Source organism: Talpa occidentalis, unplaced genomic scaffold, assembly GCF_014898055.3.
Source record: "Talpa occidentalis isolate TD23 unplaced genomic scaffold, MPIMG_talOcc4v2.1 talOcc4.3, whole genome shotgun sequence".
NCBI lineage: Eukaryota > Metazoa > Chordata > Mammalia > Eulipotyphla > Talpidae > Talpa > Talpa occidentalis.
The window spans coordinates 109947595-109969621 of NW_023603184.1; the positions used below are offsets into that span (position 1 = coordinate 109947595).

The 22027-nt window shown below is 39.4% G+C and overlaps 1 protein-coding gene across 4 annotated transcripts in view; it reads left to right on the top strand.

Annotated features, from left to right (window-relative positions):
• The first annotated feature begins 6280 nt into the window (after window positions 1-6280).
• The window catches only part of ITGA4 (integrin subunit alpha 4), a 79997-nt gene continuing 64250 nt past the window's right edge, over window positions 6281-22027 (top strand). For 3 of the 4 annotated variants that reach the window (XR_008553597.1, XM_037523658.2, XM_037523659.2), the window contains exons 1-3: window positions 6294-6621; window positions 6957-7078; window positions 21856-21962. Coding sequence is in view for 3 of the 4 variants with exons in the window: in XM_037523658.2 (XP_037379555.1) it covers window positions 6425-6621; window positions 6957-7078; window positions 21856-21962 (426 nt within the window). In the remaining variant the exon portion in view is untranslated. Of the gene's footprint in view, window positions 6622-6956; window positions 7079-21855; window positions 21963-22027 lie in introns of all 4 variants that reach the window. The other variant, XM_037523657.2, reaches the window with a different exon arrangement.

A 22027-nucleotide genomic window follows, 5' to 3' on the forward strand; every position in this document is an offset into this window, starting at 1 on the left:
CATGTGATGCACAGCATTCTCTCAGTACACAATAAGTATTTAATGAATATTTATTGAATAAGTATCTAAAATATATCAGCAAAAAGAGATAGAAAATGTCTCTTGTTAAGTCAACCTTCCACAGGTAAGTCTTTGGACCTGAGGTCAGATTTCTAGACATAGTTTATTTTATAGATAGTTCATATATCTATACAAATTATGCCACTGATGATGTTGGTGATATGATGATAAGAGTATTTATTATGTGCTAAGCACTGTGTTATATGTTTTACCTGCTCTTGTTTTTCCCTTTGAACTAGGAAAAAAAAAAAAGATGAAAAATCAAAACCACCGAAGGTTTTGATTGGCAGTTTAGCAGCCACTGCTGCTGCCCCCATCCCTTGGACTACTACTCCAGCTCTGCCTGCTCAGTGCATTGGCAGCTCCCCAGCTCCAATGTTTCTCTCATCTTTGCTTGAGGGCTCCTCAGGTGCCTGGGAACATGTGCAGCCTGGGAGTGTGGCAAGGCTAACCCTCACTTGCTACAGATGAGTAGTTGGATAAATGAGTACCTTCTAGGTCTTTCCAGGAGGGAGATTCTGAGGAATATTTCATAGAGTTCTAAGCAGGTATTACAACTTTCATAACTGAAGAGAAAATTTGTTTTGTGATTCTTTTAAAATAGCCTTGTCATTGAAATTTATATCCAAGCATCAGAAAATTTGTTCTAAGAGTATATATGCAGATAAAAGAATGAGCTGTTTGGAACTTTTTTACTGAGGGAAAAATTTATCCCCTTGGGGCCTCCCCTGGTGGCGCAGCGGTTGAGTGCTGAGCTGCGAGGATGGTTAGGTCCCGGCCGCCGGCAAGGGTCCCACCAAAAAAAAAAAAAAAAAAAAAAAATTATCCCCTTATCTTAGTCTGAAGCTCTGCAGAGCAGACATTGAGACAAGCACTTGAGGTCAGTTACTTTATTCTGGTACCTCAGAAGATTGGCTTGGAGGGAGGCAGTGAGATATTAGAAACTTTTAAAATATGTCATGCAGTGTTTACATGTCACATGCTTTCATTTAGTAATTAAAAAATAATCAAGAAAAAGTAAAAAACAAAACAAAAACAAGTATTATGTGCTAGATGTGGCCATAAATGTTCCACCAATATCTCAGACTCATCTCTAGAACCAGCCAGCATTATCCACTCTCCTTTCCCTATTCCAAATCTTTCTGTTGGTTACATTTGGTTTGTTTTTTCATTACCCCAGTTATCTACTTAATTTTTTTAAATAGATGCTCTTTATTTTTTAAAAAGATTTATTTATTTTTATACAAGAACCGGGATACAGGCCAGATGTGCGGGAGGGTGAAAGGATTCATCGGAGACAGGAGCGGGGAACAGAACAGGCAGACTGATGAAGTACACCACTGAGCAGAGCAGCAAGCGAGACAGGAGAGGTCTGCTTCGCCATGTGGGATTCTCGCCGGCTGGCCGGCCAGGATCAAACCCGCACTGCAGAAGCTTTGGGCAGCTTCACGCTGCAGACAGCTTCACAGTGCGGGCGCTCAACTGCCTGCACCACCAGGGAGGCCCCAGTTATCTACTTTAAAATGCCAATAATATTTTACTTTTCCCTCTTACCAAAGCCTGACAATTCATGTCAAATTTCTTTCATGAATTACATCAATTCTTTAATATCCCCGGCTCTATACTCTAAATTTAGGTCTCCTGACTACTCTTCACACCACACCATTTGTTAATAAGCACCTGTTCTTTCCTTTCCCAATGTATAGAACATTTGAAGACATTGCAGCTCTCTTTATAAATTACAAACTCTTTAGATCAGACTCACTTTTAACATATCTTTGCATCTGCTAAAGGATCCAACACATTGTTTTGCATATAATAGATGAAATGAACTTATGAACACACAGATTACTCTCAGTTCAGAAAGTACTTACTGAGCACCTGCTATTTGCATGACAGCATTTCAGGTGCTGGAAACTTAGTGGTGAGCAGCAGTAACAACACAATGTGTGTGTCCCCTTGCATATTGTAGAGAAGTCATACTTGAAAAGTGAACAAATTTGTGAATGTAAATTAAAGAGCTATGAAAAGAATGAACAGGGTTGTCTATAACCAAACAATATGGTAACCTATTTTAAGTGGATGAACAGGAGTATCCCCTGTGAGGAGGATACTGTTAGGCTAAAATTGTAAAATGCAGAATCATGTGATAAGTGAGAGTGTGTGTCCAGGCATAGGAACCAGATGGACAAAGGCTCCAAGAGTGGAAAAACCTTGAGGTACTTAAGGAAGGCTGATGGGATTAAAGCAAAAAGTGAAGTGATGGGTGGAGGCAGGCCATATTGGAAGCTGCAAAGTTGTTAGAGGTCAGATCAGTGGGTTCTGATATAGGCCAAGTTAAGTGTGATTTATAATAGAAGAGCAATGAGAAGCTATTTAAATTATTTAAGCAAGGGAATGCCATGCATATGGTGATTTAGAACTTAAAAATCTTATTTCACTTTCTGTGTAGAGAATTCAGGGCTTGGGGGAGGTGGTGGGCAAGGACATGAGGTAGTGGATCTCAGAACAGCCCAGATGAGATTGTCCATGAGGGTAGTAGCAGGTGGAAGAAGACAAATAGATGAGCTTGAAGTGTATTTTAAAGGATGAATTGGTGTAATTCAGTGATCAATGGATTAAATGTGGGAAATATAGAGATGGAGGAATCAAGGATCACTTTCCAAGTTTCTGGCCTGGACAGCTGGTTTTACTGAATGCTATTTTCTGAAAAGAAGAGATTGGATAGAAGAATACATTTATATGGAGGGACAGAAAACCAGCACTTGGCTGTAAATACACTGTGTATCCCACACTCATTAGACAGCCAAGCAGAGACATCAGAAGAGGCAATAAAACATATGAACCCAGAGCTCCAAAAAGAGGTCCAGGTTGTAGGCATGGATTGGGGACTCAGTGGTGTTTAGTGGTGGTACTTAATAGGTATAAGAATTGGCTTAGATTTCCTAAAGAGGGAGAAGGGGAGGGGCCCCAGAATGGAGCCTGGGATCTTTGCAACACTTTTGGGGGGGATGTGGGGAGGGTGCCCGTAGAGGAGACTCAGAGTGGCCAGGTTGAAGGGGGATGGGTGGGGTCCTTTAAACAGGCAGTTCATGAGTGGAGAGGTCTGCAAAAACGAGTGCTCACTTTTGATAACAGTTGAGAAGTTGGGTGAGCCCATATCAGAATCCTCTCCACTGGGGAGGAGTTTTTACTAAGGTTAGATAGCACCTATATTTTCTTCTAGTTTTATTTCAGTCTTCTGTGCAGCTCCTGACACACAGGGGCCACTTGATGCATATTAATCAAATGACACAATTGAATAAATGAATATTTAAGTTCAGCTGAGGATAAGGGATAGGAATGAAGGGCTTTTAAAAGTCTTCCTCTTCTCCCTTTTGTCTCCCTTCCCCCCTCCCCACACTTGCCTTCAAGATCATTGATTAAAAAGATAGCAGTATCTTTAGGCTTTGTCAAAGCAACAATGCACAAGCTCTATAATTGCTGACTTAGGAAAGCAAAGTATTCTCTAAGTCTTTGAGGAAGGAAACTCAGGAATAACATAACGTGTGAGGTAGTGAAGGGTGGCTGTTTCTGGAAAGATGAATTAACCCTAACCATAGAAATAAGGTCCTGTGCCATCAAACACCTTACTGCCCACTACTCATCTTAATTATGTTATGAAAAGCATGGATTCCATTTATAAGATTTTGGTGAAAGGAGGGAAGAAAGATATAGGGGTTCTTATCAGTGGTTCTGACATGCCTTTGATATACAGTCCAGACAGTGTGGACATGCCTTTAAGTCCTTACTTGCTAGAAATTGCAGCTTTAAGAAAAATGAAATAATGAAAGCATATCCTTAAATAACATCCCTTTGTTCAACATCAGCAGGGATTTTTTTTTTCCCTTATCAACATTATAATGAAAAGGCTTTGAATGAAGGGGTGTTATTTGAAGACCTGCTATACTTGCTTCCTGGCTCTCAACTGGGAATAACGTGGCTGCAAACTAGAGAGAGCACTTATTTCAGAATGATGACATTATATTCTAGTTGTAGAACTGGGTGGGAATTAGCACATAGATCTATCTACTTAGAAAGAAATACACTCTCATTGTGAAAACAGAAACAAGAACTATTCACCATGGGCCTTAATAGCTACTTTTTTGGGTAACCATTTCATTTTAAAATAGATTATCACATACCATTTATTGTAAATAATAAGAGAGGGTTAGTATTCCTCTTATGTGTTGGCAAAAGAGTAAAAATTATCATCTGGGTTTGGCTAGATTACTCTAACATCCCATAAACATCTCAGACTTCACATCTAAACTTAATTCACCTGTGCCCTCACGTGTGCATTCCCGGCACACACACATGCATAACCTCTTTCCTCCACCATGTTTTTTTTCTCTGTGCATTAACACCACATACCCTGACCCCCAAACTCAGAATTTGCTCATCATTCTATCATCCCAACCCCACATGCATATTTACCAGCACTATCACCAAGTTCTGTTGGATTCTATCTTTTGAATCCATGTTTCCGCTATTACTTCTGCTACTTCCATCATCTCTTTTCTCATTAGAGAGCTGCCCAAGTTAGGTTTTAGTATTTAGTCTTTTCTTCACACTTGTGAAATTCTCAGCTTACTCAGAAAAACCTATCAACAGCTTCCTGTCAGGGAATGAAACATCCTAACCTTGCTAGGAGGATCACAGGTGTCCCTGCTTCCCTCTTCACCTTGGAGTCTGGCATTGTCCCTCATTTTTCCTCCCAAGCTGCTTAACCTAACTCACTCCTCTTTCTCCAGCACCTCTCATTAAGTGCCCCCAAAACATAAACAACTTTTTCTAGTTAGGAAAAGTTTGTCTCCTTACCACTTGGCTGAAAAGTTTTCCTAAAACCACCTCCTGCAGCTGTATCCTATGGACCTACCACAGGGCTAGCTCAAAGAATATGCTGAATGAAGAAACACATTTTAATTATTTGTCTGTTTTTACAGCTAAAGTTGTGCTGTTTAAGCATGGCCTCAATACACTCCCCTTTTTTAAATCCTTTCTCATTCTTTTATTTTTTCACATAGCAATAGTTAATAACTGGACCTGCATCTCCTGCAAATGTCAGCCGGATCGCCTGTGCCCTAATCATCCACAACCGTCTCTCTAGTTGCTCTGGAAAGAAACCTGGGGCATTAAGATGCATTAAGGTGAGAATCATCACCCAGTTCAGTTGTATTGGGTGGGCTGTGTGTCTGCAGCACATTTTCAAATGTGCATCTATGTCTTGAGCTCACTCTGAATCAGGCCTGAGGACAGGTGTATCCTGTGGCAACTGGGTGGATGTATGCAAACCGGCACTATCAAGAACCAGGGGATCCCTTGTAGTGAGGCAAGTCCTAGTGCTTTCTTAACCCAACCTCGCTGTTCTACTCAGCAACAGTTTAACCTGGTGCCATTCAGCCCAGGGCACTCTGCAGCAGTTAGGAGCTAAGAGGAAGTGTGGGGCGGAAGGAAGTGGGCATAGATGGGTACAGGAGACCTGAAGTGAATAGCCATTATCACAGGAAGGTTCCCCCAACATCTTCAGTGAGTTCTTTTAGTTTACTTTAAATTTGTAGCCCTCTGATTAATTTCCTGAGTGGTTACTTAGCGCCCCCCCCCCCCCAAATCAGACACACTGCTTAACTATCAAGGACAGATCTGGAAGGCTCCTGGCCTCCATCCCGGTTTATGATTCCCATCCCTGGGTTTGTGGCTGATCTTTGGGTCATGGTAAGCTGGTGAGCTTCTGCACTCATAGTGGGGTGCATGTGGCTTAAGTTGGGACCATGCCGCCTCATAATCAGGCCCCAACCACGGGTAAAAGGCAAAGCCCTGTGCCGCTTCCTGATCCACCCTTGCAAAGCTCGGGAAGCCCAGAGTCATCCACGCCTCTGTTGGGACACCCAGACCCGACCGCGTGTCCAGTGCTGCTGAGGTCCCCCAGCGCCCCCTACAGCCACTTCAGCGGGAGACTGCCCTGCACCTCCGCACCACGCCCCGGGACCCCACCCAACAACCCAAGCTCAGAACCCCTGCTAAAGCTGGTACCTCGAGTCTGCAGAAACCGGTTGTGGGGCCCTGCGGGGAGGTGGGGGGGGGGGGTGCCTAGCGGCTCTCAGCCCCATTCGCTCCGCCTGCCGGGCGGCCACCAACTTCCCCTCCCCTCCGCGGGTCCCTCCCTCCCACCCTCTCTCCCTCCCTCCCTCCCTCCCTCCCGCCAGGCGCTGGACACGCTGCGGCACCTCTTCTCTTGGGGCTCTCTTCCCCTGGCCATCTCCTCCCGCCCGCGTGACTTTGGGACGGTGGCTTTTTGGGATTGAATGTTCCCTTCCGAGAGCACATGGCTGGGGAAGCGAGGAGCAGGCTGGGCCCCCAAGGGGCCGTGGTCCGGGAGGCGGTGCTGCTGCTGTTGTGCCTGGGGTTCCCCACCGGGCACCCCTACAACGTGGACACCAAGAGCCCGCTGCTCTTCCAGGGCCCCCCCAACACCCTGTTCGGTTACTCGGTGGTTCTGCACAGCCACGGGGCAAACCGCTGGTGAGTGGAATCCGACCCCAAGCTCTCGGCTTCTCAGAGTCAGTGGTGAAAGGCGCCTCAGGGATTCCCTGCCGGCTTCAAACTTTCTCCTCTAGTGGGGGGAGGCTGTTGGGAAACGCTGCCCCGGCCAGCTGACTGGTGCAGGAAACTGAGTTGTGTTGGAGTGGCAGGGCCCAGAGGGCCTTTTGAGTTGGGGGTGCCAGGTTGGATGCGCACGGAGGTTCATGTAGGAGGGGGAGCCCCCCTCGCCAGCTGTTTGCTTAGATCAGGAGTTCAGTGGGCAGCACAGCTCACATCTGTGTGATATGTGTGCATGTGCACATTTCTCACTTCAGGCTCATTGTGGGGGCACCCAAGGCCAACTGGCTCGCCAACGCTTCAGTAGTCAATCCGGGGGCGATTTACAGATGCGGGATCGGAAAGAATCCAAATCAGACCTGCGAACAGCTCCAGCTGGGTAAGTTGGTTCTGGGACAGGGAACTAGTGACCCCTCCACCCTACCCCTTTCATTTGTGGACCCCACGGGAGCAGGGATCACTTTTTTCTGTCAGTGTTTCTTTTCCTTTTGCTTATGACAGTGATTGCAGAACTCTGACAAAATTATGTAGAGGAAAGTTTCTTATGATTCCTTCTCTTCAGCTTTCCCTCTCTCCCTTTATGTGTAAAACACATTTTGAAGTCTCAGCACATCACCGACAGGATCCTGCTCAGACTGGACAGAAGAATTTTATTTACATCTTTGACCTATCAACCTGGCTAAAGAATAGGAGAATAGAAGTTGGAATTGATCCCATATCCTGTCAGTTAGCCTGAGGACTTTCTAAAAAAAGTTATATGGTTTTACTTTGACTGTAAAATGTAAAAGACACACAAAAGAAAAAAGTGTTATCTCCATTTTTAAAAATAATTACGATGAAGTTTAACATGTTAATATCAATTTTCCTTTTCAGACACTCTGGTGTTAAAGGGACCCCTCCATATGTAGTCGTTTTGTGATGTCTCAGATTTGTGGCAAGCTGAGAAATGTGTTCTGGTGGAGGAGGCAGAAAGTTCTTATTTCAAAGCCAAAAGTAATTTTGTTTTGCACAGATACATGGGTGGAGAAAGGGGAACTAATATTAATGTGACTTCTCTTGCTCCCAACACTGTTAGGCACTGCTGTATATATATTGCTTGACTTTTTTTTCCCCTGAAAGCATCTTTGGGTCATGGTTGACATTGACTTCACACATGAGGATTCTGTGACTCAGAGAGTTGCAAGAACCTTTTCTAATACTGCTTAGCTAGTGAGTGGAAGATGAGACCCCAAGTCAAAGTCCACTCTGCTTGGCTCCAAAGTCCAAGCCCTTTCCTTTCCTGTGTGCATCCCCAATGCAAAGGTAATTAAATGAAAAGTTTAATATGTTGTTGGCTGCGCTGATGAGTCAGCTGTGAATGGCGAATGTAAGGTCACAGTTGCTGCTTTTCCATATTTATCTTAGCTGTCAATGGACTTTTGGGATAAGTTAGTTATTGCATATTTAACTCCTTTTTCTTTTAATAATAGTCTTTGCTTTTTTCTCACAGGGAAGCTGGTTTTGTTCATTTAAAATGAATTCAAATAGGCTGTGCACATAATGGATTTTTTTTTTTTTAATTTCTAACCCAGAGTCTAGGCACTGTTGGTAGCATGTAGAATAAGCCCAGCCTCTCTTAAGGGTCTTCTTTCCACCCCAAAAGGGAGACTACAAAAGCATAACACTACAAAAGGGAGACTACAAAAGCATGAACAGACCTATATCCCTTTAGAATAATTCTGCAAAGCATATTTTTCATTGCTTGAGAGAGTTGTAGAGTAAATATTAGAGAATGGAGCAGACAATCTTGATCTGCCAGAGGATTTTGACAAGGTCTCAAGAGACAAAAATTTCATTTGTATTGTCCTGTTACTGTCTGTTGATCTCTGACATTCTAACTACTGATATTTAGCACTTACTTCCTATCTGGAAGGAAATTGAATTTATTTCTATATGTCTGTGTTTAACTACAAAGTTCATGTCATTATATAAAAGTTATGATGATGATATCTGTTGAAATTGAAGGAAAAACACAATTCTTTTGCATGTAGAGCATAGGGACCAACTACAGACATATCCTCAGAGAAATAAGAATATAGTAGATATGCAACAAGTGTGAATTATGGCAAGATTCAGTGGATATATAAATGAATAAAAGCAAAATGAAAGCTAATTGTTATCAACCTGATGGGTGAATAAGAACACCAGTGAGAAATGACAATCAAAAATAGTTTTAAATTCTTGGCCAACAAAAGGAGCATTTACTGAGATGAAAAACAGAAAGGAAGACAAGTTTTCTAGTCAATCCACTGATTGAAATATTAACAGCATAGTACCTTTCAAAAGTTTGCCTGAAATTATTTCCCTTAAATATTGTATTTCCTCTTCCATATATATAGTAATCATATATAATTTATATATGTATATAAATACTATGTTTTTCTATATAGAACAAACTCAGAGATAAAACTGTAAAATAAGGGATTATTTATAAAATCTGGAAAGGAAATACTGAAAACAATAAATTTGTAAGCAAAGATTATTTAATGATACTCAGGTTTGTAGATTTTACTAGTCTTTATGGAGAAGTGTTAAGAAAAAATATTTACACATACATACACATACAGCCTTTTGTATATGACGGCTTTAGTTATCGTGTCTCAAACGTTGAGCAACTTTAATATATGGAAAATGCCTACCAGACATTAAAAAATAGTTTATTTCTTCCTTTCTCTTATTTTCAACTTTATATCTGTATGTTAATTAAGCAGCTTAAAGTTAATAACTAGGATAATAAACTAAATCAAAAGTTAAATGTATAAACCAAAATAGAACGTAATGAAAATATTTTGTTACTCTCATTAAAGAGCAGTATAATAACTAAAGATTGAGTGATGGTGGAAGACTATTGCTGCATCGGTGGTGGCTTTGGTGTGATGAGATATACCTGAAGGCTGTAATACTGTACTTTCAGATCATATACAGCATTGTAAATCATTGTCACCTCAGTAACAGCAACTAAAAGATTGAGCTTAGTAAATAAGTTGTTTTAGTTCATGGGGAATAGCTTAACTCACTGTCAGGAGTTGAAGGTGCAAGAGCTCTTAAAAATGGGACCATCTCCATTTGGACCAGTCTTTTGGTTTCAGCATTTCAACCCAAAGTTTGAATCAGTTAAATATGTCCCCTCAAAAGAGATCATTGTGCCTATCCTGTGGATAATGTTATGATGTAGGTATATTCATTGTAGCCTTAATCAAAGTGAGCAACAAATGCCCTTTTATATTAAATGTTCAGGGCGTGGCTGTCAAAAGTGAGATACCCTTTTTAGTGAAGTGAATTGAGTATATGAGAGGTGTTTTTCTTCCTGCACACGACCAAATAAGCTTCCTTTACATCTGTGCCTGCCTGAGCACTCTTTCTCATCTCATTTCCTTGACACTCCCTCTGTTAACCAAAGAAGGCAGTCTCCCCATCAGAAGGGTCTGAGTGCACATTCACTTAGGAAGGCTTCTCCTCTTGGGAGGCCACGGTGATTTCCATTCATTCAGTTTCTTTCACACTCTAGCTCTCTGCATCCTCGCTAAGATTTTTAAAAGGGAAACTGATCACAGATGATTGCTAAATTAAGGCATCATAAATAATGACTTTATTAATATAGTTAATCATAGTCTGTCCATGAATTGCCTATATTCAAAAAATTGGAATAAAATATATAAAATGATTGTGAAAGTATACCAAAAAGTTTCCCTTTATTTGGTCATTCAGGGTATTCCAGTTTTTTTCATTAGATTGGAGTTGATTCACATTCATCTGGGTAATAGAGTCTGAAGTTACATAGTTACACAGCTAATAGCCACTTGTGACTATTGAGCATATGAAATGTAGCTAGATTGCTTTGAGAGGCTCTGAGATGTAAATTACATATTAAATTTCAAACTTAGTGCCCAGAAATCCCTCAATTTTTTATATACTGATGACATTGAAATTGATATTTAAAAATTAATATTGACTACATATGTAAATGATATTTGAGATGTGTTAGGTTAAATAAACTACAATGCTAAAATTTCAGTTTTTTTTACTAAATAGACAACTATAACATTAAAGATTTCATATATGTCTTGTATTATATTTCTATTGGCCAGCATTGTTCTAAAGAAATATAACTTCCTTGCTTAAAAATAGCATTAAGTTTTTAGCAAGTACTTTTCCAGTACCTATGATTAAGTGAAGAGGACTTTTCCTTTTCTTCCAAGACCAAGTGTTACATAGTTAGTGAACCTTTGAGCTTCCTCTTGCACCTCTTTTTTTTCTTGCTGGAAACAAAAATGGTCCATCACAAGTTAGTCATCATTATTTCCCTTCAGATTTCTTTCTGGAAATTTTATTGCCTTAACTAGTCTCTTGGTTCATATTATATAACCTATTTGGAAGAGGTGAAGTTAATTAATTAGCATTGCATCATTAAGCTAATGATATCTCACTCTCACTTCTGCCTCATTCTCAAGAATTATTAGCTGAACGCTAAAAGGCAAACATTCACTGTTGAAACTTCAAATATGTTCTTGACAACTTTCCTTTTTCACTGGCAATGCTCTGATTATAGCTTATGAAGCTGAGATTAATACAGACTGGTCACTTTGAAAACTCTGGAAGCTGGGTGTTATGCTAATTAGGCAGAAAAATCTCAAGACAGGGTGCTTCATTAATGAACCATTATGTTAAGAGAATTGTAAGTTCCCTGATTCCCAGCAGTGCCCCAAACTCTGTCTCTAAAAGAATGATCGCCACCTAATTTGGGAGATGAGGTTTTCTGCATACATTTTTATTTTTTGCCTTTAGTTTACTCAGTCACTGAATGATATTCCTAATGACTGGAAAATATCCCCCCTTGGCAACAGTTCTGGAACCACATATGGTAATCCTTTGTAAGTGTGGGTCTTTTATTGATTCAGACACTTACTGAGGGATGCTGAAGGGCTGGAACTTGGACATACAAAAGAAATAGGCCCCTTGCTGCAAGGGGTTTACAGTGTAAGGTTAGAGTGATGTAGGAAAGCATGATGTGAAGATCTGATCTAGTTGGGAGAATGAGGTGATGTATTCCTAAGGAATTGCTGTTCAGATGAGGAACTTAACACTCAAGAGTTAATTGGAGGAAGAGGGTATGGGAGAGGGTACCAGACAGAGCAAGCAGTGTGCGTGAAACTCTGAGGCCTTTGAGAGCCTGACATCTTTAAAAGAAATACATACAATTGTACTGTAGAATGTGAAGTGGATGGTAAGTTGGAAAGATAGGCAGGGATTATTTTTGGTACAACTTGGTGAGCTCTTTTCAAGAATATGAATTTATCCTAAGGTATTTAAAGCAGTGGCTAGGGAGGAAGGTGACATGATCACTTGGTTGCTTTGGACTAAATGAGTCAAGACTAAAGGTAGTGATGCAGTTAAAGGAAGATGCTGTAATGTGGGTTACATGAGATAAGTACTTGTACTAACACAGTAGCAGCAGAAATGGAGAAAAACAGATGCTACAGTTGTTTAGAAGATGGATTCAGGAGGACATGGTAATTACTGAATGAGAGAGATGAAAGAGGTTTCAAAGATGTTACCCAAGATTCTGACTTGGGCTGTTGGATGGATGTTCATGCAGCTCTGTGAGACAAAGAAATACAAATCTAGTAGCCAAGTAGATTATGGATCTGGTGGGCAGAAGGGCAGTCTGTGCTGGCAGTTCAGAGTTCAGAGTGACTAACAGAGTCAGTAATCAAACCATGAACATTTAACTTGGGAAGAGGACAGAGGATAGGTCCCAGAAGATTCCTACAGTTGAGAAGTGACTAGAACAAGAGAGTGGTTCTCCTCTGGCTACAACTTCGATTCTCTTGCAGAACTTTAAGGACATTTAAGGATTGGTAATTGAATCCCAAACTAATAAAATCTCTGAGAGCGCATCTAAGTAGGGCATCAGGATTTTCCAGAGGGCCCAGATTATTCCAGCATTCATTCAGTGGTTGAGAACCACTGCGGAAGAAGGAGCCTGAAAAATACAGAGATAGCAAGGAAATTGGGGCAATGTGTCATGAAAGTCCAAAGACAAGAGGTTTAGAGAAGAGGTGAGTGTTTGGCAGGATCAAAAGTTACCAAGAGGCTAAGCAAGGTCAGACCTCAGCAGGTTTCATTGGATTTGGTGAAAATCAGCTCATTAGAAATAGTAGGTAGGGCATGTTGTAATGGTTCAACCAGACTGCAGAGCATTGAGAAGTGAGGAATGAGAAAATAATGGTAGCCAGTGTTGAGAACTCTTTTAAACAGACTCTTTTTCATGAATTAAATACATTTTATCAATGATTTATGCTAGATACAGGGAATACAAAGTCAAATAAAACATAACTAAATTCCTCAAAGAACTCAGTCTAGTTGACAGGAGAGAGGCAAAAAGATAACTATAAGTAAATTTAATAAATACAGAGAAATACAGTGGGGAGAAAAATTTCTGTTTGGATAATGAGACATTTTCTGACTGGTTTTTGATGAGCATAGAGTAAAAGCTCAATAAATATGATGCAGATAGATACATTTTTCCGATTTGTGTGGCTATCTCTGGGATTTACAGTACATTTTAGGATTATTCCAAGAGACCGAGGTCGGCATTAAGTTCAAGGCAATCTAAACAGTAACAACCATTCCTGAATTAAGGAGCTTGTAACTAACCAACCTTAAAAACAGAAATTTTTAATTTTAAGAGTAGCTGAAGCAACAAATAGAATATGGAAGTGATTTATAGGTCACGGGACTAGGCCCAACAATGTAGTGTGTATGTTCTGATGGTTAGTTTACCACTATGATTTTTTTTTTAAATGTAGAACATATTTTTATATCAATTATATGAAATACTATAACTTACAATGAATGGATTCAGAAATAATAAATATAGACTTAGTTGTCAAAACTCTTAGGAGAAACATTATATGAAGTAGATGAGATATGTTCTTTCAGATTACACCTTATTTGGAGGACTCTTGAATTATATACCTGTTTGAGAAAACTTTCTATGGCTGTCTCACCCCAATAGCATCTTTGTGGGTTTTTTTTTTTAATTTTTGTGAAAATTTTATAGTATTCATTGGAATATCATTATTTTGTCTGAAGATTATTGTCTCTGCAACATCTTGTCCCACTCTTTAGAGTAGGACATTGACATGTCCTCTTATATCTGTGACTACTTGTTAAGTCTGACCCACTTTGTTACATACGGGGCAATGCCATGGACTCCCTGACTGATATTTAATTCTCACATTCTTATTTTTATTATTTTTTAAATTGTATTTTTAAGGTAATACTGGTTTACAACACTGTATATGATTTAGGGGTACAGCTTCATACCTCTTCAGGTATATGTTACCACAACCACCACCAGAACCTCCCTCATAATCCTTCACCATAGTCCATTGGAATCCCACCTCCCCTTCCACTTCCTGTCCCTTCCCCTTCTGGTCACCTCAAATCTGCACTCATTTCTAAGGTTTGTTTAGTTTTGTTTTGTCCTTTCCTTTGTACTACTCAAACAGTATGATATTAGAATAAAGAATGACCAGTGGAGTAGTATCAAGAGCCCAAAAGCCCAGAAATGAACCCACACTCATATTTTTAAACACTGTTATCTTCCTCACCTACTCCTCCATATTCCATGCCCCATCCTGTGAATTCCAAAATAAAACACAGAATTTCATTATTGACCACCTCACATTAAGTGTGAGCAGATTTCCCTGGAGGTTTTTTCTGTTTACATTTTTGTATTGTTCTTGTTTCAGAGACACTCAGAATGGTATCCATACAGTAGTGGTAATTTTTGAAATAAACCCTTAAGTCCAGGAGATTTACTAAAAAACTATGGTAGGGAAAATACTAATGCAAAGCATTGTAAGGTAGTTTAGGCTAGTGGTTGACAGTGTGGGTTTGAAATATTTTCTTTCCCACTTACTGGTGTGACCTTAGGCACACCCTTTGTTTCAACTTCCCCATCAATGAAATCATGCTAATAATATCTGCCTTGGAGAGATATAATAAAAATTAAAAGAGCTCATGTTTGTTTATATGTACTTAAAGTATATTTGATAGATAGGAAGCATATATAATAAATCAGTGATCATTGTAAGATGATATTCCCTCTTTAGACTCTATTAACCTAACCTGGCAGTTGTGGTACTTTTTTCTACTGTATTTTGTTAAAAAACAACAACAAAAACAAGCTTGTATAGGTTTTATAAAGGAATGAAAGAAGTTTGGGTTCAAGTCCCTGAATGAGAGACCCTGAATCTAAAATCGAACTCAAAAGCAATGGTTTTCTAGAGTTCAGAGGTGTAATGATAAATTCAGGATCAATCTAGATTAATAAAATTGTAACCCCAAAGCTTGCCACTATTTCCTGGGAACATTTATGTCTGTCCTGAACTCTTCCTGAATACAATCAAATAAAATAAATAAAATAGAGGACTGAAAGAATTGCTTTTTTCAGATTTATAATTATGTGAACTGTTTCTCAAATAAGACTTGATTATTAGCCTTTTTTTTTTCCTTCAGATTTTGATTTGGACATCTGAGAATGACGTTTAAGTAGTGTTTGTCCTGAAAGAAAATGCTTTGAAAATGGTTCCTCAAAGAGAGATGTTTAACTTGATCTTTTGACTCTTGTTTACCACCAGCTGAGCTGGAGGAAATGGTCTTGGAAATTTAGTACTTTCATTCCTATGTCATCTTCAAAACTTGAGTATTTAATTTTCATTACTCAAAAATTATTACTATTAAATTCACAAACATCACTGTTATCTTTTAGAAACATCACCACTAAGTGTTATTAAGTGTATGAGAAAAGTACATAGATTAGTGAGATATATAGAGTAGACTTGAAAAGAAAAACTAAAGAAGGGGCCACTTTCAGAGAACTTCTGAAGGCTACTATCAAATCTCACAGCACTGTGAGCTCCCTCTGCTGGTGAAGCCAGAATCAGCATCACACGGGTAGGCAGGCACTGAAACCCCTGCCATTTATTGAACACCTGCTAGGTGCACAGACATAATTTTTCCATAACCTTCATATCCTTATCATGGTAATCTTAGGAGCTTGTCATTTTTTTCATTCAATCCTTCATGTTTTTCCATTTTCCCATGTATGTAGGGAGAAGGAATTCTATAATTATATTTCATTTGATAATTATTGCTTTTACAAATAGATATTTTCAATAAGTGACTCTGTAGAGAACATACACTAGAACAATGGTTATTCACTTTTTAGGGTTCATTTATGAAAATTTAGAGTGGAAGAATCTGAAATATATAGGAATCATCGTTCAGTGGAATAAAACTTCAACTTAAGTTGAAGTTAGTGAAACTAAAGACTTAAGTGAAACTAAAGACTTCCACTATTTTTCTGAAACTTGAAAGCTTTGCACATGTTTCTGAAAGATCAGTAAATGTGTATGTTACATTAGTAGCCAGAAAGTCAGACTGAAATTGCTCATTGAATGACTGAGCTGATGAGGAAGCCACAGGTGGTGATGCTGGCAGTTAACCCAACATGACATCACATCCAAAAGCCCCAGGCTCCCCTCCCCACTCAGGGTTTTACTCAAGCTGTAAGAAAATTTTAAAAAGAACTTTCAATCTGATCTTTTCCTTTGGTCCTGCCTCTGTGGAAATGCCACAATACTGGGAACTGATCTAAGTTGAGTTTTGGACAGTGTGAAATTTTTCTTGACCACCACAAAATGGACTGCATCATCTTTGGTCAGATTAGTCATATTTTATACATTTTCAGCTGAAAAAAGGCAGTGAAATTGATTGTATTTTATTCATATGTCTGAAATACTTGCAGAGTTCTATTGTACTAGTTAGTGGGAAGTAACAGAGCTCTTTGATTTCTAAAAGTTTTTTACTTTTCATTCATATCTTTCCCATTTACCAGTCCCATGGATTTGTGCGAGACACTTCTTTGAGACTCAATTTTCTTATTTGCAAAATGGGATTGGTAATAGCAACTAGAGTTACTACTGTGAAAATTAAATGAGTTAATGTGTATTATAAGGTCCCATTGACAGTCATGTACCACATATATTTTATGGATGAGATGTTCCATGACATACATGGAGCTTAATCCCATGTTTAGCTTAATCCTTAAAATAATAATAATAATAATGGTGTCAACATCAACCAATGTTTTCATGCTTTTTCTTCCAAGTTCTGGGCTAAGCACTTCACACATAACTTATGCACACCCCATAGTCCTTGCAGAAACCCTTTGCTCTCTGGGCTCCAGCTGATTCTCAGTTTTAAATTGTCCTCACCTACCACATTTTGTGAATATCTTCAAATTTGCAAATGCTTGCTTCCCTTCAGATCATCTGTTGCTATGTTAAATCTGAAGGGAATCCTATTTTGAAAGGAAAGTAGGGAAGAGCTGTGCTGTGGGAACTCACTCTCAACAAAATAGTAAATCTGCTCTCATCAGGTGATATGTAACACCAAATAACCTAGTCTTCCAGAGTCTCTGTCATATTTTGGCACTTTGAGCAATGATATTAGAACTGGTGATGTGAATAACAATAAAAAGGGAGTGGTAAAGAAAATACCTGATTGGCTTTGTACTAGCACCCTTCTAATTCATCTGTCAAAATTACTGCTTATTCACATTTATAAATGTGTGTGAACTCCACCAAATCAGTAGATAGAAATAAAAAAGAAGTGAAGCAGTAAGTATACATCTTTGCATTTTCTTTTCAAAATGAAAAACACTGAAAAAGGAAAGAGAATGGCAGGCTTAGTTGACAATAAGTGGTTTGATTTTTTCTGTGACTTTGTTTTTTTGGTATCCACTGGGAAAAGGCATTCAATTGTGCTGAGAATTAGTCATTCTAGTTGTATAAAAACATGGAAAAATATCACATGTTAATTTCTGTTGACCTCTTTTATGTTAAAACATGTAAAGTACTTTTTCAATTATAAGTTGATTTGATTTACTAAGAGTTTAGATTAGTTATGTATGAGCTGAGTTGGAAACCAGATTATAAATCATTTCAGCATGACATTTGGATAAAATATAAACATAATCTGAGTTTATTTATGATGTTCTGTCAGGGAAATTCCTAGAATAAGCTCTCATGACAGTTCTAATAACCATCATTTCTGGCCAAATTAGAAATAGTGTAGTTTCACATAAAGAAAATTTTGCTTCACAATAGAAATCCCATTTCCATATTTAGCAGAAACAAAGAACAAAAAGGCATTACAATTATTTTTTTAAAGAGTAATTTCTATTCAAATATGATATAACAAGGAGAAGACATCCCTGTCTGCACTCTAGAGCACTGTTCGCAAGCCCCGCTACATGCTACAGCTACCTGAGAAGTTTCTCAGAAAAGTCTGGTGTCTGGACCTTATTCCACACATGTAAAATCTGAGCCACTGAGGCTGGAGGTCAGGTGTTGGTCATTGTGCAGATGTCCCCCCAGCTGATTCTAATGGCCAGTCAAGGCCGAGAGTCACATGAGAAAGGCGTGGGCTCAGCAGCACGGGAGGTTAAGGAAATCGACAGGGGAGGCATCCAGTGTAAGCTGATGATAGAGCTGCCTTACCTCTGGCCAGGATTCTACAAATATTACAAGAAAAAAAGGGTACGAAGTTTCCAGAAATTAAGGAAAGGCCCAGGACAGTAGTGGGGACTTCCTTGAACTGTTTCTTGTAACCAGGGCTGAAAGTGTTAGCATTGCTGCTGCTTGCTGCCTCTGAGGCAGAAGCATTGTTGGGAAGTGGAAAAGAGGAACGTGGAGGGAGTTAAGTCTGGTGTTTTGTTATTTTTTTTTTTTTATTTCTTCTGTGAAAACAATTGTTGCATGACTTTGTTGTTTTTGTGAATTATCATTTTGCCTTTACATTCATTCTTGTGTAATCACATTTTAATTTAAGATACAGAAGACAAATAGAGGTACTTAGTCAAACCGCAATCCAAACTTTGAATAGTTTTGCATTTCTTGTCTCTTTTGTTTTCAGCACATATGTCTGGACTCTGGGCTGGACTGGGGGTGGTGATACTATACTGGTCTAGATGAGTTAGTTCGTGTTTGCCAAGGCTTGGAAGTAGACAGGGCAGTTGTGAATAAGTAAATGAACTTTGTCAGGGTTCATAAGAGAAACAGCCCATTGGGTAAGTAGCAAGATGGAGAAGAGGAGCCTTGCCAGAGCTTACTCGGGTGTGGAAATTGAGAAGGCCCTATGATCTGCTATCTGCAAACTGGAAAATCAGGAAAGCCAGTGGCTGTGACTCAGGCCACGAGAAAGTTGGACGAGGAGAGTGGAGGGGAGGGAATTGGTCTGCGTCCCAGAGCCTGAGAGACACTCAGCCATGGAGAGAAAGGTATTTGAAGGCAAGGGCATTGATCAGGTAGGAAAGTAAATAGTTTGGCTGTGATGTGTGGAAACTACCTGTGAGGCTCCGAGTCACAATGTGATACACACATGGTGAAGCTAAAACTAAAACAGAAAGATTGCAATCTGAAGTCAGCTGTGGCCCTTGAAAACACAAGTCTCTCTAGTCTTCCTTTTAAATGGTACAGATAAGGAGAACTCAGCTAAGACACAGAGAATTACCACTGTTTTGATGGGCAAGAACTTTGGGACCATTTTCATCAAGCAATTTACTTGGTATTTTGTGCTTCTAAACTATTGTCTGTTCACTATTTTTTTAATTGTGGGTATCTCTAGAGCACTAAATTTATAGGTAAATACTGCGTGTCATCTTGATGAACATGTCCATTAAATACATTGCATTTTAGCAAAAATAGTGTGTTATTTATGACCTGTCCTCTGTTCTCCTATTTCCCCTCCTTCTCCACTACCTTAGTTTATGGACTGTGCCTTTAGAAAGACTAATAGTTTCAGAAAAGATATTTCATAGAAGTGTCAGTGATAGAGGAACTTCAACATCAGGTAGACAGAATCTACCACTTACCCATTTTTGATATTAGTAAAAAAAAGTGTAACTGGTGATTTTAGTGAGGTCAACCTGAAAATTGCATCAAAATGAAAATTTTAAAAATGTCATTCTTTTTCCTTTAATTACATTGGCATTTTATAGCCCCAATAATAAACTCTTCCACCTAACACACTCATAATTACCTTTCTCCTTTCCTCTCCCTTCCTGTTTTCCTTTATTTTAATAGAGTCCTTATGTTTCCAACTGGGCCATCATCCATTGTTAAGGTTTGGACGGCAGCATAATTACCTTCCCATTCCAAGCAGATAATGCTGATCAACCAAGGCATTCTTTACTAGAACTATCTGTAGTCATCATCCTTTTGGCCTTGGGCTTTAGGTAACCATAACCAATAGGTGGGAGTTGTTACTATTGTACAAGATACCTGGCTAGAAAAAAAGTAATCACATTCTATTGCAAACAAACAGTTTTGCTTTCAAATATTAGCCTTATCTTTGTTATGTGTTCTGATTTTGCCCAGAAAACTTTATCTAGGGGTCAGGGTTATAGGAGACTGCCTAATGATTTAGAGAATGATTTAATGTGTAAGAATTTGGTACCATTGACCAGTGTTAAAACCACTGTTAAAAATAAACCCAAGATGCCTCCCTGATGGCGCAAGGGGTTAAGTCCAGCACTATGAAGCTATTGGCAGCCACTGCAGCACACCTCTGGCCTACACCCCAGCTCTGTATGCATAAATAAATAAATCTTTAAAATAAATAAACCAAATTTCCAAATTCTTACCAAAATTAATGCAATTGTATTTGTTTGCCCTTGTGTAAGGGCAGGACTGGACGCTGTGCAGGTTTTCTAATATCCAGCAGACCGGGTAAAGAAGGAGTCAGAGTCCTCAGCGGTTTTTTGCAGGCTTTTTATTGGGATTACCAGGTACACAACAGGCAGGCTGCTGGGGGGCTGGTAGGCTGGCAGGCTTCCCAGCCCCCAGCAGGTCTTCACTCTGGGCTCCCCGGCCTTCTCTCGGCTTCTCTTTTAGCTTCTCCTGGCGTCCCCGTGACGCTGCCCTTAAAAGCACCGTCTCAGCCCAGGTGAATCCCATCTACCTCTGCCCACACCCTACTCCAGGTGCCCGCCATCAGGCATGCATTCAGGACCGCAAGGATCCATCATCTATCCTGATGGCGGGAGGGCAGAAAAGCCTGACATTTTTCCTTGCCCTACACCTTGGAACTAAGTTCAGGTGGGACAGAACTGTCACAGAGCCATTGAAGAGTCTGAAATTGCAGACAGCAAAAGGAATCTGAATGTATCATGTTCCCCCCCAAATCATTTATTTAAAATCACTGCAATTCAGGATCCCAGCTATCACATACATTATTTATTTTAAAAAATGGAAAAAACTCTGGGAAGATCACTTTCTCATACAGTTTAAAAATACTGTTTCCCTTGAGTAATATTTTATTTATGTTTGACTTTTTGGCTTTTCATGCATTTGCTAAGTGCTTTATTGAAGTTTTTTATTTGCTACTGAAATCTGTTTTCTTGAGTCTTTTTTTCTTTGTTGTGAACAAGTCACAATCCACTAAATATTAACCATAGGACTGTTTGTTTTAAATGCTAGGCATTGTCAGCATGCCAAGGGTATACATGCCACATGCTCAGTCATCACCTCCCAGCATCAATAAACTGTCACTTAAATGCTAAGGGTTGTATTGTGGTTTTTCTGTTCTTAATGTCTCAATACAAGACATGATTTTAAAAATGACCAGTGATGTTGTTTGCAATGATAGATAAATAGTAAGAACAAAGGTGTAGTATTTTTGCCAAATGTTACACACTGCAGTTTTATTTGCACAGACTATGTTAGTTTAAACTGTTTTTCTCCCATCTTGGTAATCTTGCCCAGCTATCTCCTGTATGGAGGCCATCTCTCCATGGTGTGCCAGTTGCAAGTCATTTCTAGAAACAAAAATCACCTGTAAGGGAACAATTATATTGGCACAGAGAATTCAGTTATCCCACATTATGCACAGAATATAAGATCATAGAAAAGTAGGGCATGAAGGCATTCCCTCCTGAATGAAGGAAAAGCATTGGGATGAACATGTGTGTTTATTTTCTCTATTCTGGCAGAGTAACCTTGTTTTCAAGATAACTGATAATGAAATTGTTTCTGCATGCTGTAGGTAGCCCTGATGGAGAACCTTGTGGAAAGACTTGTTTGGAAGAAAGAGACAATCAGTGGTTGGGAGTCACGCTTTCCAGGCAGCCAGGAGAAAATGGATCCATAGTGGTAGGTTATTGGAATTGGTTCACTGTAACAGCAGGTGTTTTGGTTGGGATTTTCACATCATTTGT